The sequence below is a fragment of the Pseudorasbora parva genome, chromosome 10, assembly GCF_024679245.1.
Source record: "Pseudorasbora parva isolate DD20220531a chromosome 10, ASM2467924v1, whole genome shotgun sequence".
Classification (NCBI taxonomy): domain Eukaryota; kingdom Metazoa; phylum Chordata; class Actinopteri; order Cypriniformes; family Gobionidae; genus Pseudorasbora; species Pseudorasbora parva.
The window spans coordinates 26201559-26218222 of record NC_090181.1 but is presented as its reverse complement, the minus strand read 5'-3'; the positions used below and the strand labels follow the sequence as shown (position 1 = coordinate 26218222).

The 16664-nt window shown below is 38.1% G+C and overlaps 1 protein-coding gene across 1 annotated transcript; it reads right to left on the bottom strand.

The window, feature by feature from the left end:
* Positions 1-6408: 6408 nt before the first annotated feature.
* cyp26c1 (cytochrome P450, family 26, subfamily C, polypeptide 1) lies at positions 6409-16219 on the bottom strand. Its single transcript, XM_067454638.1, has 7 exons — positions 16102-16219; positions 15213-15556; positions 13184-13408; positions 10392-10667; positions 10129-10284; positions 8049-8474; positions 6409-7559 (listed from the first exon to the last, which is right to left on the bottom strand). Exons 2-7 carry the CDS (start codon positions 15411-15413, stop codon positions 7182-7184), a joined length of 1662 nt encoding a protein of 553 aa, XP_067310739.1. The 5' UTR covers positions 15414-15556; positions 16102-16219; the 3' UTR covers positions 6409-7181.
* Positions 16220-16664: the final 445 nt, after the last annotated feature.

Here is a 16664-nt window from a genome sequence, read left to right as displayed (position 1 = left end):
ATTCTTCCTCCAAGGCCTGACTGGCATTATATCACCTGAGATAAACAGTAGGTACAAAGGTGTGGCAGTGTGTGAGTGCTTTATACACTTTGTGTTCAACTTACAATAAAAACAAAACAAAATAATTTGTCTTTTTCAGACATAAACATGCATATTGTGATGTATTTGCTATATATATTTAGTTTGATTGATTGCATGTATATCCCATTTTACTCTGATCTACGAGTAACCAGAATGCTGTTTCCAGAAAGACTGATTTCCCACAAATCGTCATGGAATGTCTAAACATATCATGGTATCTTTAGTGAATGTAATGGAAGCCATAAAGCCTGGGGTGATATCACTTTCTTTCTGTCAGCACATAATCACATTCAGAAAGCACAACAACTGTCACACACCTGGTACAGAAAAGTGCCTCAGGTTCAATATCAGGTCAGTATTATTAAATGTGAGTATGTGTGGGAAGCGAGTGTTCGAAAGGTGAGTCATCAACACGGGTATGAGGCCTTAGGAGGAAGCCCGATTTCTGGAAAATCAGAACAATATGACCCGAGAATGAACTCGCAAGATTGTTGCTGCAGGCCATACTGTACTGGTTCTGTCTGTATGGAGCAAAATAACCTGTGAAAATAATGCCGTAAAAAAAAAAAAAAAAAAAAAAAAAAAAATATATATATATATATATATATATATATATATATATATATATATATATATATATATATATATATATATAAATAAAAGACATCAAAAATGCTTTTACTATGCTATTTTACATTAAGCATAATTTATGCAATCTATACGATTTTTGATTCATTGTTAGTAGGCTATATATATATATATATATATATATATATATATATATATATATATATATATATATATATATATATATATATATATATATATATATATATATATAGCCTACTATAATAAAGTTATTATAAATGAATTTACAACAATATCAAAAATCTCAGGATTTATTATGCAATTTAGTCTGCTTTGGCAAGCAGGGCGGGACCGAGAGCCATGGGAAGCTCCAAGAGGCAGTGCACTGTTAGTTTTAGTATTATTAAGTCGTCAGCGAGGGGCTGCCTCTTTACTTTTGTTTTGGTGTTTATGTTTATTTTATTATTAAAGCTATGTTTAACATTGGCTGTTTCCGCCTCCAACAAACCTTTGTTACAGCTGCATTTAAGTCCACTTTTTTATGCCCTTCCCTCGCTAAATTCCCCTTTGTCTCGTTCACTCGTACGTCATTGTTTACGTTGCACGAGTCCCTACTGACGGAAACACTTTAAATAGAATTTAATTGTTTAAATAGAACACCCTAAGCCTTTGATCACTTGTGGTAGTGTGAGCACTGCACGTTGCTGTTGTGATGTCACAATTGTGTTGCATTGTGGTCTATGGATCTGCCTGAAGTGTAGTATCTGAAGTGTAGTATCGTCCTAATATTGTGTTGGTCCCCATTTACTACCAACAGAGGTGGGCAAAGTACACAGCTCTATTACTTGAGTAAAAGTAAAAGTACTACTGGTCAAATATTACTCCGCTTCAAGTGAAAGTTGTAAAAACAGATTTTTACTTAAGTAAAAGAAGTATTTGTTTTCAAAAGAACTTAAGTATCAAAAGTAAATTTTCTTTTTTTATGCCAATGTATTATTTTATTATTGTTGTATAAATGCACACTGTCATCATGGTTTAAGCCAGTCAGTGATGCTCCATCTGACATACTAGCATACGACTAACTTAAACTCAAGTAAATACTTGTATAAAAGTTACAAAGCTCTTTACAAAGCTGCTGTCACTTTAAGGCCGAATGCACGGATCCAATACACTGATACACATCTAATATTCTCCTTTTACTCTTCTCTTTCTCCCAGAAGTTAATATTTTTGTATATTTTATAAGACATGCACCTAGTGTATGCCAACTAAACTAATCGATATTTTTTTAAAACTGAAACATACTTTCAAAGAATGGCTATGGGTGCACACACTTGTGCCTAAGATCCGTCTACTTCCATTTTGCTATGAACTGATCAGTGTTAAAAATTTGGGGAAATGTATAATGACCCTATAAGAGTGATTCCTGATAGACTGTCTGCAACAACGACAACAAAAAACCTTTTAAAGAAGGAAAAAATCATCCACCGACTTTCAGAGCTGCTACAGAAACGACTTTCGACTCCGAGGACCTTGATAGAAATGTAGTGGAGTAAAAAGTACGATATCTGTCTTTCAAATGTAGTGAAGTTAAAGTCATAAGTTTCCAGAAAAAATAATACTCAAGAAAAGTACAGATACTCAAAAAGTGTACTTAAGTACAGCACTTAAGTAAATGTACTTAGTTACTGTTTACCTTTGCCAACAACAGTCCTGACCCGTCGAGGCATGGACTGCTCTTGACTCCTGAAAGTGTGCTGTGGTATCTGGCACCAAGATATTAGCAGCAGATCCTTTCATTCCTGTAAGTTGCGAGGTGGGGCCTCCGTGGATTGGACTTGCTGGTTCAGCACATACCACAGATACTTGACTGGATTGAAATCTGGGAAATTTCCCAGATTTCCCCTGGGAAAGTCAACACCTCAAACGTGTGCTCCTCAAACCATTCTTGCCACTTTCGGATTTGGACAGGGGTCATTATAAGCACCCTGACTGACCTACGGCTATGGAGCCCCATAAACACACAAAACTGTGATACACTGTGTATTCTGACACCTTTCTACCAGAACCAGCATTAACTTCTTGAGTAATTTGAGCTTTATCTGTTGATCGGAGCACACAGACCAGCCTTTGCTCCCCACATGCATCAATGATCTTTGGCCGTACATTACCCTGTCGCCACCTCGGTGTTCCTTCCTTGGACCACTTTTGATGGACACTAACCTGCAGACCGGGACATCCCACAAGAGTTGCAGTTTTAGAGATGCTCTGACCCAGTCGTCAAACCATCACAATTTGGTTCTTGTCAAACTCGCTCAAACCCTTACACTTGCCCATTTTTCCTGCTTTTAAAACATCAACTTTGAGGACAAAATGTTCACTTACTTATTCAGCAAGATTCAATGTAAATACAATGTACACTTTACTATCCATGAGGCCACAGGAGAGAATTTATGATTGATGAAGCGATGGAACTGGCGCTGGTAGGTCACGTGATAATGACAGCTTGGCGAACATAGTACATCCAAAATTACATTCATAAACACATACAAACTATAAAGAACATATGTTTTAGTGATTGTAATGTAAGTACTTATTCACAATAACCTACTTAAAGGAGTGTGCGATTTCGGACACAGCCTAGGTCAGAGGTGAAAAATTGATCACCAACCCTAATTAAACAGCTGAACCTGCTACTTGTTCACGAGAAACTTCCAAGAAGGTGTGCTGGAGCAGGTTGTAGCTAAATTCTGCTGGAAAGTGGCCCTCGAGGAAGATTGGACACTCCTGATCATGGGGTTCAGGACAAAAAAAGTTGGGAACCCCTATTATTTTTCGTTTTAGATGATCCATGATGTGCCTCTTGTTTTCATGTGAAATGTCTTTTCAGATTAGGTGTACATTCAGGCAGCTAAATTTAATAAAAGCCCTCTTTATTTGAATCACCTCCCAAATCAGTTCCCTTTAAATATCCCATCTCCCATACATCACATTACGGTAGTGAAATATATTGTAAATGCTGCTTCATTCCGACTTTAAATGTCTATAAAAGCATTGCTTTAAATGGAAACGGTATTGGTAGATGTTGAATGGAAATTAAGGGATTGACTTAATGCATTCAGTGGAACACGTTATAGTCTGAACAGCTGAATGACATTCGAAAAGTTTCTTTATTACTTATAAGTTGTGACAGTGTCACTGATGGCCACATCTGATGACAGATTTGTACTGTACTGTGTTTGTAATCCCACTAAAAGTGCACTTACCCATGAAACTCCTTCAAATCCTCCCTGAAGGTTGTAGATACTCAGTCGAGCTGAACCCATTCATTCATAAGCATTTTTGCCGAATCAAAAGCTTATGCACATGTGCTGACAGTGGGTGCAGCATTATCATTGAGCTGATTCTTTTTTTATTAAAGCATGTCAGTCACCCTGTTATTGAACCCTGAAACCCCACCCAACTTCTGTGTCTGATGAATGACTTTAAAAAATGCAGCGCTGCCGTGCGCTGTGATTCACCCAAGGCTTTTGAGGAGAATTTATGTATAACTCAGATTCAGTCAACTTGGGTCAACAGCAAGTCTCATCATCAGCGGGATATTTCCCCTCATATTTTCGTCATGAATGAATATTCCCCATAGGGAAGTACAGTAGGCAATAACATGTGCACCTAAGGTGAGATGGATTATGTTACAAAGAACAAAAGGATCTGCAGAAGTCATATTTAGGTGATATCCTCATTCTTGTGAGGGCTGAATTTGTCATGAGACACATTTCCATTATAATGGAATGCTTTGAGAGTGAAAGAGTGAGTTCAGAATCAGTGCACTGCTGATATTTTCATGAGAAAGTTCTGCACTTTTGATACTATCTATCATCTATCTATCTATCTATCTATCTATCTATCTATCTATCTATCTATCTATCTATCTATCTATCTATCTATCTATCTATCTATCTATCTATCTATCTATCTATCTATCTATCTATCTATCTATCTATCTATCTATCTATCTATCTATCTATCTATCTATCTATCTATCTATCTATCTATCTATCTATCTATCTATCTATCTATCTATCTATCTATCTATCTATCTATCTATCTAATCGTGTACACTCACCTTTGCTCTTTTGTGAACTCTGACTACATAGGGGTGGTGTGAGTACATGTAGGTAAGGTGTGTGTTTGGGTCAGGAAGCATTTGTTCTTTAGGGTAATTACAGTGTAGACACCAGCTGCTGTTTCTGCATTCCAACACATACTGATGCTGCCAAAAGAGGTCATGACACATCACATACAGCTTCCACAATGACAGATCCCCAAACACTTCAGATGTTACCTGTAGCTGCTGAGGTTCATGCCTGAATGGATTTATGTAGCTTAAAGATACTTTGGAATATGAATTTTGGAAACTCTTCACCGGTCGATTAGTTAAGATGGCTGATTGTAACCTTACCAGTCTTACCGTTTAAGTAATTTTGCCACTTACAAATCATGTTGTTTATCCCGCTGGCAGTCTGATGAGTGAAGGTGTGACATTATTTATACACACATACACAAGAAGTAATCCGGTTCAGAAGTTCAGCTGAACTGTGATCCTGCCCCAAGGGCATAATGGAACAATAAAGAGGGAAATAGGATGATACCGTGTGGATTTCAATAGGAATTTGATTGTTAGAAAAAAAAGAAAAAAAAAGAAAGTTATCTGTTAACGATGACTTCTTCAGCAGAGCAGAAACAAATTATTATTATTAATATGATTCACACTATAACAATGTTTTAATTGTATGATGTATATAATGTAGGCTATTATACATTTTATAATATAGTAATTGTACTTTTCCTAATTAAAAATGCTATTAAGAAAATCTTTAATGTTAGCACAAGTGTAATTTTACTTCAACAGAAAATGGTAAAATGTCTTTAAAAGTTTAAAATACCATACCTGATGACAGAATATGTTTCCAGCATTTACCAAAAGCGGTTGACTGTGCCAAACCATTAACCTTTGTTTGGACTATGGCTGCATCCATATTTACATACTCTCTTAAGTAGGTTCTTGGACCACTAAAAGTTAATGCATTATCATGTGACCTACCCGCGTCAGTTGCGCCATTCACAAATCCTCTACTGTGGCCTCATGGGATAGTAAAGTGTCCAAGCTTTAACAATTTTGTGTTTATTTACTCATCATCTTTATTTTTCCTTCTAGTCTATTTTTTATATTAACCCTTAAACGCGTACCTTGGGTCTTTAGTGACCCAGGACGGCATTTCAGATGTTACCTGTAGCTGCCGAGGTTCATGCCTGAATGGATTTATGTAGCTTAAAGATACTATGGAATATGAATTTTGGAAACTCTTCACCGGTCGATTAGTTAAGATGGCTGATTGTAACCTTACCAGTCTTACCGTTTAAGTCATTTTGCCACTTACAAATCATTCATTGATTTATTTGAAATAGAAATCTTTTGTAACAATGTAAATATATTTACTGTCACTTTTGTTCAATTAAGTGTATACCTTTGAACTTAAATGATCTTATTTTAAATGTTCATTAATGTGTGTATTTGTGTATTAAAAAAGTATTTCTGAACCCAAACACAATGCTCACGCCGAACAAAGTCCAAATAAACACATCAAATCTCTTTATTAAACAGAAAAATCAGCAGAGCTCCATATGCACATTTCAAAATAGATATCATAAAAGATATAAAATTAACAATCAACTACTGAACAAGACAAACATTAGCACAGGAACTACAAATTACACACAAGTATTGACACAACAAGAGAATACACATATACTCCTAATTTGGAGAAAAAGTGCTGCTTGTTTTCTCCTTCCCTGTACTTAAACTGATCCCCCAGTTCACAGCGCAAAGATCATTTTTCACAGCTTACATTCATGATAAACACAAATAACTATGCATTAGTCCCCTATTTAATGTAGTTTAAAGTAATATATAACTTCTGTAAGTACTAGAATACAGAGTCGCAACAGCGACAGCATGTACTGTATAGACAACTAGTCATTTTATTAGTACAGTGGCCTAGAAATTAGAAAGTGGCTTAATATTTTTTCTTTTTAGTGAGCTATCTCTATTCACTTGAATACATATTAGAGCTTATTTGTTCCTACTTCATTTCATTAAAAAAAAAAATATATATGTCACACAACGCTGAGATGAAAGAATGAATTTAAATGCATTTCTATAGTTTTTTCACCCTCCTAACTAGATCTCATGCACATCAAAATGGCTTTTTGTATGTATTTTACACAAGGTTAAATAACTTTTTCATGCATTCTAGTGGATATTACCCTTTTCAAACAACAGTTCAAGACTTTGCATTATATGACTGTGTCAGGTCCATCATTTCAACAGATTTCCAGATGTTTTGCTTTACATAAACATCAGGAAGGAAACTGCATATGACTGTAAATGATTCCCAAAGGCAGTTTGACGTTTGTGCGTTTATGGTGCAGTGTCTAATTGATGTGTTTCAACTATATATGCGTGGACTCCCTCCGGTTTCTCTCGATCCCGTGGGTTCTGTAGTTAAAAAACACGTGCAATCCATTGACCGGATGCACGATTGGCACCGTCTGCATCCTTGGATACGTTTCCGTCGCCAGAGTGCAATCTGCCGTGGCGAGCAGCTCCACCGTAAGAGTCTTCAGCACAATCAAAGCAAGCTCCCTCCCGATGCATCTCCTCACGCCGCCTCCGAAAGGCACGTAACTGAAGCGGTCGGTTTTGATATTGTCTTTGTCTGCACAGAATCGGTCTGGGTCAAAAAGCTCCGGGTTCTGATACGCTTCTGCGGTCTCGTGCGTGTCACGAATGCTGTACATGACGCTCCAGCCCTTCGGGATCTGATAACCCTGAAGATGCACAATATAGAAATGATTACATTAGACAGAGCACATTGCCTTATAGAACCTTCTATGACCTAAATAAATAAATAAATACAAATTATCAGTTAATTATTCAACTTTTTATACACCATTTTAGTTTTAGATGCACATGTTTTTGAAGTGACTATCATGCGATCCTAATGGTATTTCTTTCATCATTCGGAACTAGTCCCAATGGAATCAAATAAGAATCCAAATGGTATCTAATGAGACATTACTGGATATTTTGCGATCATAACTAGTCATGTCCAATCCTAGCACAAAATTTGCTCTCATTTACCTACCACCAAACCCAGTGCATGCCTTAGGGGGTCTGTTAAAAGTCAATGGGCTCAGGGGAGGCAAGCCTTTATTTTCTCATCCAATTTAGGCACTGCCTCCCTTTACCTCCTTGGAGGAAACACCCCTGAGTAGTACTTATTTTGGTCAAATGTAAACAAAACAAAAAACACTCACGTTCAGTTCAAATGTTTGCAGAACTGTCCTGTATCCCCCAGACACTGGTGGAAGGAACCGAAGCACCTCTTTGACCACACAATCCAGGTAAGAAAGTTGACTCAGTTTCTCCAAACTTAAGTAAGGGACATGGGTCCGTGAGCGACATCCCTCTTCCTTGTCCCCTGCTTCACAACACAGAGTTTTATTCGTCGTTGATCTCCACTCGCTGGTACTCTTCTCAGCAGCATCGCTTTCCTTACTGGTGATGTTCCCGTGGCAATACGAGCGACAGGGTCCGTGCGAGTCGCTGATCAAGCCCTCGCTCTCTAACTCTGCTCTGGCACACCTGCTCACGTCTGGATGACGCAGAAGCTGCAGGATGAGGGAGGTTGATGCGCTGGCAGTAGTGGAGTGGGCAGCGAAGATTAACTCTACCGCCGTTTCCTGTAATGCATTTTAATAAATAAAATAAATTAAAAAAAAATATATATATATAAAAAATATATATATATTAATTTAAAAAAGGATATTTTTAGAAAACAGTACTTAATTAATTATTATATTTTAATATATTTTAAATTTAAAATAATTTTAAAAGTATACGCTTAAGTGCAAACTGAATTTAAAAATGTTTTGGACACCTAATTGCATTTTAATTGCAATTAAATGAAAATGCATTATATTTTAATTTATATTAAATGCAATTAGCTGAACTTAAAAAGTGTTTTGACCCACTTAAGCAGGATTTAAGTATATGTAATTTCATAATTCATTATTTTGTCTTTGAAATAAGATTTAAGTATACTGCAGAACCTATAGTGTAATTTCTATTGAAATGTGTGTATGTATTTAAATATGTTTGTAATTACACGTTTGTAAAGATGAAGATGCATTTAGTGCATTTACGATGTTTTAACTTTAAATGTAATATCAAATAACGCACTACAGTTAAAATTATAATCAAGTACTTCACATACTTGATTATATGAAAAGTAAAACTTCAATATATGTGATGCTTTACATGCGCTTTAGTAGCCTGGATGCCAGCCGAACTCAGCCCCGCCCACAACATTTGAGCTCAGGCGGTTCGGTCTGGACTCGATCTATAGAGGAGTTATTATGCCTGAACAGAAACTGTTTGGACCAATGAAATCATCAGGGCGGGCTTTAGACGATGATGAATAGATGAACAACAGTAATGTAATATGCACATCATCAAAGGGGCTTGGATTATGTTTGTTCAAATCCTAAACGGAGAGCTTGTTTGTATATGCATTCACCTTCACTATTTTTCTCTGAAATGATGATCATGTTGGTAAATGCTCTGTGTATCCTTGAATTCTTTTTATTTTTTTTACAACACCGGCAAAGATCATTTATTTCAGCATGCGTGCAGACCGGGTTGCCAAGTTTTCACAACAAAACGCGCCAACTACTAGCCCTAAACAATAGCTTGTTGGGTGGGTTCTTCGGGAAAAAATGGTAAAATGTGTGTTATTTTTGCATGGTTGCCTTCTAAAATTCGCACTCATGGGTCTATATATCACATAATAGTCACTTCAACCCGCGGATATGGAAAACAACCCGCGGGGAAAAAAACGCGGACTTGGCAACACAGTGCAGTTGAGCTCTGTTGACCTATGCTGTTGACATTTGACAACTAGCATAATGCATCGCTTCGTTGCTCTGATTGGTTGTAGGTCTGCCCAATTGATGTCTTTCCTGGTTCGGTTGAAACACACCTCATAATCACAGCCCAATGGAGCAGTTTCAAATCGGCCCATAACTATGTCTTTATTTCGGGGGGTTTTGCGCACAAAAACTATTCTCGTCGCTTCATAAAATTATTATAGAATCACTGTGGTGAGATGGCCTTTGTAACGACGTCTTTGTGCCTTTTATGGGTCTTGAGGAAATGACATTGGTGTCAATGAAAGCCTTTCTGAGCCATCGGATTTCAACAAAAATACCTTAATTTGTGTTCTGAAGATGAATGGCGGTCTTACGGTTGTGTCAAATCCCTTTAAGTGCACTTCTTTTTCACAAGGGTGGGTATAGTACAAAGATAACACACAAGATCTGGCCTTCTAGTTTTTACCTTGAGTTCTTGCATTGTGAGTTCGTAGTCATCTTCCTTTGCACTACTCAGCATATAGTCAAAAGCGTCACAGTAATCGCTGGATTGCTGCTTTTTCAGTTTCTCCTCTATGATCTTCTCCATGGCAGAGTGCAGAATCTCACGGGCCCTTATTCCCTGCAGCCCACATTCATAAAAGATTTAGCAAATAGCCAAGATTTAGACATTCATTCAGTTCCTACATATTTTTAAGTATTGGCCTGAGGAAGGAAGGGCATTCTCACCTTGCGCAGGCCGCTTATGGGGGTGTCAATAGGAAGTGAAAAGAGGTTGTTCATGAGCTGTTCAAAGGTTTTAGAGAGAGAAGCGATTTGCTGCTCATCCAGGTGCAGACCGAGCAGGACTTGCACCGCGATGCGGAAGGTGAGTGACTTGGCTGCGGCGTAAACATCCACAGACCCGGTCACGGTGCACCACTTGGCAATTTCGGACTTGACGACATCTTGAAGGCGTATCAGATAGGCCTCCAGCGCTCCACGGCTAAACACTTTTGCAAGGATCTAGGAAGCAAATAGAGTGCTGCAGTGATGATGTATTTGTGTAGGCCAACGTTAGCATTACACTGGTTCCCAACAGAGAGCCTATAAGCTCTGTGATCAACAAAAGTTTATGATGCTTGCACCTCCAATTTTATGAATTCTGAAGCCTAAATACAATCACCTTAAAAAAAGCTAATCTGCTATTAACACTACCACCACACTCGATTTTCCCTGAAAGTGTGATAGGAATAGATTGCAAGAGTGTGATTATAAACACAATGAGGCGGTGAGAGCGGACTAGTATGTAAATAAGTTTACCTGATCGGTTTGATGCTGTTAAATGTCCCTGACAGTCCCATTTAGCAATTTGTTAGCAACCGCCTTTAAAAATCACGAGTGGGGAATTACGGGTGTTTTATGTCTTTTGAATAAAACATGAAAATATTGTGAGCTTGTGTTCACCACAGACCTCATTTCAGGCTTGTAGCCAAAATTCCTATTTGAAAAAACCTATTGACTTTGGGACGGTGGAACCAGAAGAGCTAAACTGCTAACTTGTCTCCGGGTTTTGGTCTATAAAAATGTGGCATCCCTGCACGACTCAATAAAAACAATGTATATTGATTAAACTATTCATTGCAACAGGAATGTCTCAAAGAAAATAGATTCAATAAGTAAAGAATTCACCTTTACAGGTATATTTATAGGAGAAATAAAGCAACAAATTGGTTACACTTAAAGGTCCACTGAAATCAAAATTTAAGTTTTTTAGATTTTAGTATGATTGTGTTAGCCTTAAAGTTATGAATAAGCCTGTTCCAAATATGACAAAATTTGCATTTAGGAGATATAAGCATTCAAAATGTACAGTCCCCCACTTCCACTAAAACGAATCTCAGATTTTGGTGACATCATCGCAGACTTCACTTTCTCGTCAAATCTTCTGTCCAATCAGAATGCGCTCTAGAATCTAAAGCCCGCCCCCTACACTGCTGAAGCTGAAATCGGTCAGTTAACACACATTTACTAATTTCTACATGGTGAAAGGCACATATCACGATTCAGTGTAAATATGCTTTCATTTGAGGCGATTAAAGTCTGTTTTCACGTTAGTTTTATACACTGCAGCAGCGCACACACCCCAACTGCTCTGGTCTAAATTTAGACTACAGACACGAGAGCGCAGCGCGGATCATATGCGCGAGTCCACGCAGACAACAAACATATCGGACCCATTTGAATTCTGCACAGAATGCTAAATTTTAAAGCGATATGGAGGAGATTATGATGGTAAACAGTGTTAGAGGAAACTGGCTTTACCAAACAGAGAAAGGGCCGCTCTTGCGCTCTAGTCAAGCTGTGTATTAACGAAACGCTATTGGCTGTTTCAAAAAAGGGGAGGAGCTGCTAACAGCGGGAGCCGTTTCAGGGAAATCACGTCAACACATTGAATAATGCGCCGCGTTTCAAGGCACTTCAGTGGGCCTTTAAGGGTTGGTAACAAATGGGCTACACTTAAAGGAACTGTATGAAAGAAATGTATTTCAATTAATCATAAAATGGCCCTGATATGTCATTAGATATTAAGAAATCATTTCAATTTCAAATACTTATATAACTGACAACAGTAGTCCGGCCAGGATATTGTCATTTAAAAGTTGTTGTTGCAGCCCTCAACTGATGTTGATGTTGACATGTTGTGTTTTGGCCTGAAGCTCCGCCCTCCTAGCCTAGAAATCTAGACGCACCCTAGCGGCAGCAAATCTAATCTGCCCGCGAGTGTCGTCTAGCAACTCTCAATACCCTTCTAAGCTCTTGCCGGGCCAATCACATCGTGTATAGAGTCGGTGGGCGGGGCCATAATGACGACGGCCGAGTTGCGTTTGCGTGTTTCTAGTAAACACAGAAACTGGCGAACGGCAGTCTTTCGAATCAGCTTTGACCGCGACTCTGGAAGACTTGGAGTTAAGCTTTTCTCTGAGAAAAGAACAAAGAACGGCACGGAAGTCATTCTTAAAAAGGGAAGATGTGTTCGGAGTTTTGCCAACCGGATACGGTGAATGTTTAATCTATCAACAAGCTCTGTTTCACCTTCGTTGCTCTGGTTGGTTGTAGCACTATCCTATCGCGTGCAGAGAGAGTTCGAAAGACAACCATTTATCCCGCCCCTCGGATTGAGCCCTGTCAATGGTGAATTTCCAGACCAAACATCTTGATGTGGGTCTGGCTTGTCAGGCTACCACCCTCCACCTATCGACCAATCATGAAGTCAGTAGTGTTTGGGCATCCGGGTTGCCAGATCTGCTCTAGTTGCAGATCCTGCAGCCAATCTGGCAACCTCGAGTCATGGGGGAGGGGAGAGGGGACACGCTGCTCTACAGTCATTTGAAAGTGTTTGCAATACCAGGTTTGGCCACAATCTTACATACACTTCCTTTAAGGTTTGGTAAAAAATGGGTTACGCATAATACTTTTCAATGATATTCCTTTTTTATTGAGGCTTGAGAAGGTGCATGCATTTTGGACATTCAGCTTACCTTTCTTTTCCTCTTGTGCAGGTCACCAACTGAGTTTACTAGAGTGTTGGGCCCCAGGATGATGCGTGTGCTCTGGGGCCACTGCGTGCACACCAGCGTGTGTTCACCCAGCAGAATCTTACGGATGTTTTCTGCACCGGTCACTCGGACGAGGGGTTTTCCCAAAAGGTGAGTTTTAAAAACATTTCCATGTTTCTCTCGTCTAGAGATGTGAAAGCCGGATCCCTGTTAAAACATTATGAAAAACACTTTTAGAGGTCTGCAACACCCTAGGTCCCCACTACTTTTGACCAATTCATTTCTTAAACTTTCCCAGTTGTTTGTGACTATAAGGATTTTATAGAGGTCAGTCTAACTACAAACATTTATATAAACATTTATACTAAGGGTTGTCAAATGATTATTTGTGATTCGCACCCAAAATTAAAGTTTGTGTTTACATAATATATGTATGTGTACTGGGTATAATTATTATGTACATTTAAATACACACACATACATGTATATATTACACACATACATGTATATATTTAAGAAATATTTGCAAGTAGCCAATATACTATATATATATATATATAAATATAAATAATATGTTGTAGGCTTATAAAAATGTATAAAAAGAAATCTTGAATATATGCATAAATGTGTGTATTTATAGATTATAAATCAGTACACACACATATGCAAGCACAAACATTTATTTTGGGTGTGATTACTCGCAATTAATAATTTGACAGCAATTTAAACTGATAGGCCTATAGAAATTTCCATATTTTTTTACTAATCTTCATGACTAGGCCTACTTATACCAATTCTTAAAATTCCTGATATTTCAAGGTTTTCCATGACCACATGGAACGTGACGTTTTCTTCTAAAAAAAACATTTTGCATCTTCTAAAAATGATCATTAAAATTAAGGTGATAATGTTTGTTTTTACCCCCATTAAAATTACACCAGGGTTGCCAGGTATGTACAACGTAGCTCAATGGCCAATTTGTATGAGGGGTGTTGTGGGGTGTTGTGGTGCCGAAATCCTACGTATGGATAAATAATTAAAAAAAAAAAAATTAACCCTAGGCAACACTTAAAAGACCGATTCCGCGGGAAAACCGCGGATTTGGCAGCACTAAATTACACCCTCATGATCTTGTTCACACATGTCAGGGAATAATTCCCCATGTGTATTTGTATATTATACCAACAAGCGCTCATATGTGCCTCGAATGCCTTTGAGGAAAGCTCCTTTGCTTGATAAGTGAAATGCAACAGCCTATAGGCTAATTAGCGAAATAACATAAAATGCAAAATACGATAATATATAAGAAAAAAATATGTTGTTTGCTGCGGAGTCGACCCTTTCGTTGCCGTTTAATAATTTTACATAGGCTACTAACAAAATCTATGTGTTATTTTTATACGCTTCAAACGCGTTTAATTTAAACATCGTTTCAATGACAACAAAAGTTTAAATGTGAGTTAGAGGGCTAAATGTTTAAAAAATAGGCTTTGCTTGAGGGGTAACCATAGCAACAACATGCTCGGGGTATAACGCATCCTTGATACACACACACACACACACACACACACACACACACACACACACACACACACACACACACACACACACACACACACAAACTCAAAAGAAAATTACTGACAGAAATTATTTTACAATGACGAACCTGCTGAAAGGAAATGTTTTTATAAAGTTTTAGCCTAAAACGTAGCCGATTAATTATGTAGCCTTTCGTGTTTTTCTTTGATCGTTTTCAAGCTACTTCAAAAACGTTTAATAATAGGAAAATTATTATATATATATATATATATATATATATATATATATATATATATATATATATATATATATATATATATATGCTAGCCTACGCAATAGGCTAGGCATAATATAATATATAATTCATAGTGTGACTTTCTAGAGAGTACAGAGTGTGAAATGCATAGCCTAAATCATAAAACACCGCGAACAGAATCGAAGGAAACAGAGTATTTATATGTTGAAGCCCTACCTGGAAAAGCCAGTGGAAAGTTTCTCCGACCAGCGGCCAGCCCATGGAGCCCTGCGGAAGTGGGAGTTTACACGTCCGATCCCGGGTGATGCTCCACCTGAACTCCCACAGCAGCCGCGAGACCACAAGCAACAGCAGCACCGGTAAGGCGGCGCCGGCAGCCGCCAGCAGCGCGGACACGACGCAGTCATGCCCGAACATCTCCAACGATGATCAAAGCCAACGGGGGAAAAGAAAGAAAAGAACGCACGTGCGTCTGTGCGTGCTGTTGATGATTTCTACTTGATGGAGCGCCTCCAAAAGTTGTGCGACGCGCAAGGTCCCTTTACGCGCTCCTTGGATATCTGTGGGACATGAATAGGAGGTTACATTTGGCTACATTTAATATGGGCTTAATGGAGAGAGGATTTCTACCCTGCTAGTCGTTTAAACTTCCCAGAGAATGACAAGAAACTGACAACTATTCCAAACAGTTTTACAAGTTGCATGCGCTGGCATGTCTTTCATCCGTGTTTATCCAACTTTTCTCGGGGTGCAACCCCTGGGACAGCCCTGCTCTCATTGACTGCAAATCAGAACTGAACTTGACATTATGAGAAATTTGGAAACGAGCACACATTTGTTCATTAAATAGAATCCCAAACACTTCAGAGTAAGTAAAACTCATACACTTTAAAAAAAATACCATAATATAGCTAATATAGCATATAGTAGTGTAATAGGCTACTTAATAATCACTGCCTTATTTTTCATGGTGTAACAAAAAACCTCTCTGTCAGATCTGTGGCTATAAAACATGCAATCAATCATTTCAAAATACATCATATTAATCAAAAAGCTAAGGGTGACCTTACAGATGAAACAGAGACAGACAGTGTAGGCTACTCACCTCCACACTAGTGTAAAATCATACCGAAGATATCCAGTGAAATTTCCAGAATCTGTCTCTCTATGGCGAGCTATGTGTCTTCAGTGCATCTCGCGCGCTCGAGCTTTATAGGTATTGGCACATGTTATGATCCACCTTCACCAGTGACGTGTGAGCAGTTTTTTTCTCCTATAGTTGAAGAGGTCGTGGATAGATCACAGGGAAAGCATGGGAAACGATTGAGAGGTTCCACAGAGGGAATCAGAGAGAGAGAGAGAGAGAGAGAGAGAGAGAGAGAGAGAGAGAGAGAGAGAGAGAGAGAGAGAGAGAGAGAGAGAGAGAGAGAGAGAGAGAGAGAATGTAGGGTTTTTACTGATTGGTTACCTATTTCCTCATGAGATTCCATTCGATCCACTTGTCATTCATGGCATTTTAGACAAGCATTGTTGTTTATATTGTCTTGTCATTTATTTATTTATTTATTTATTTATTTATTTATTTATTTTGCCTATTTATTTTGCCTGTTTATTGTTAAATATCTCTAGACCTATAAAATAGCCTATTTACGTACAACGGATAAAGTC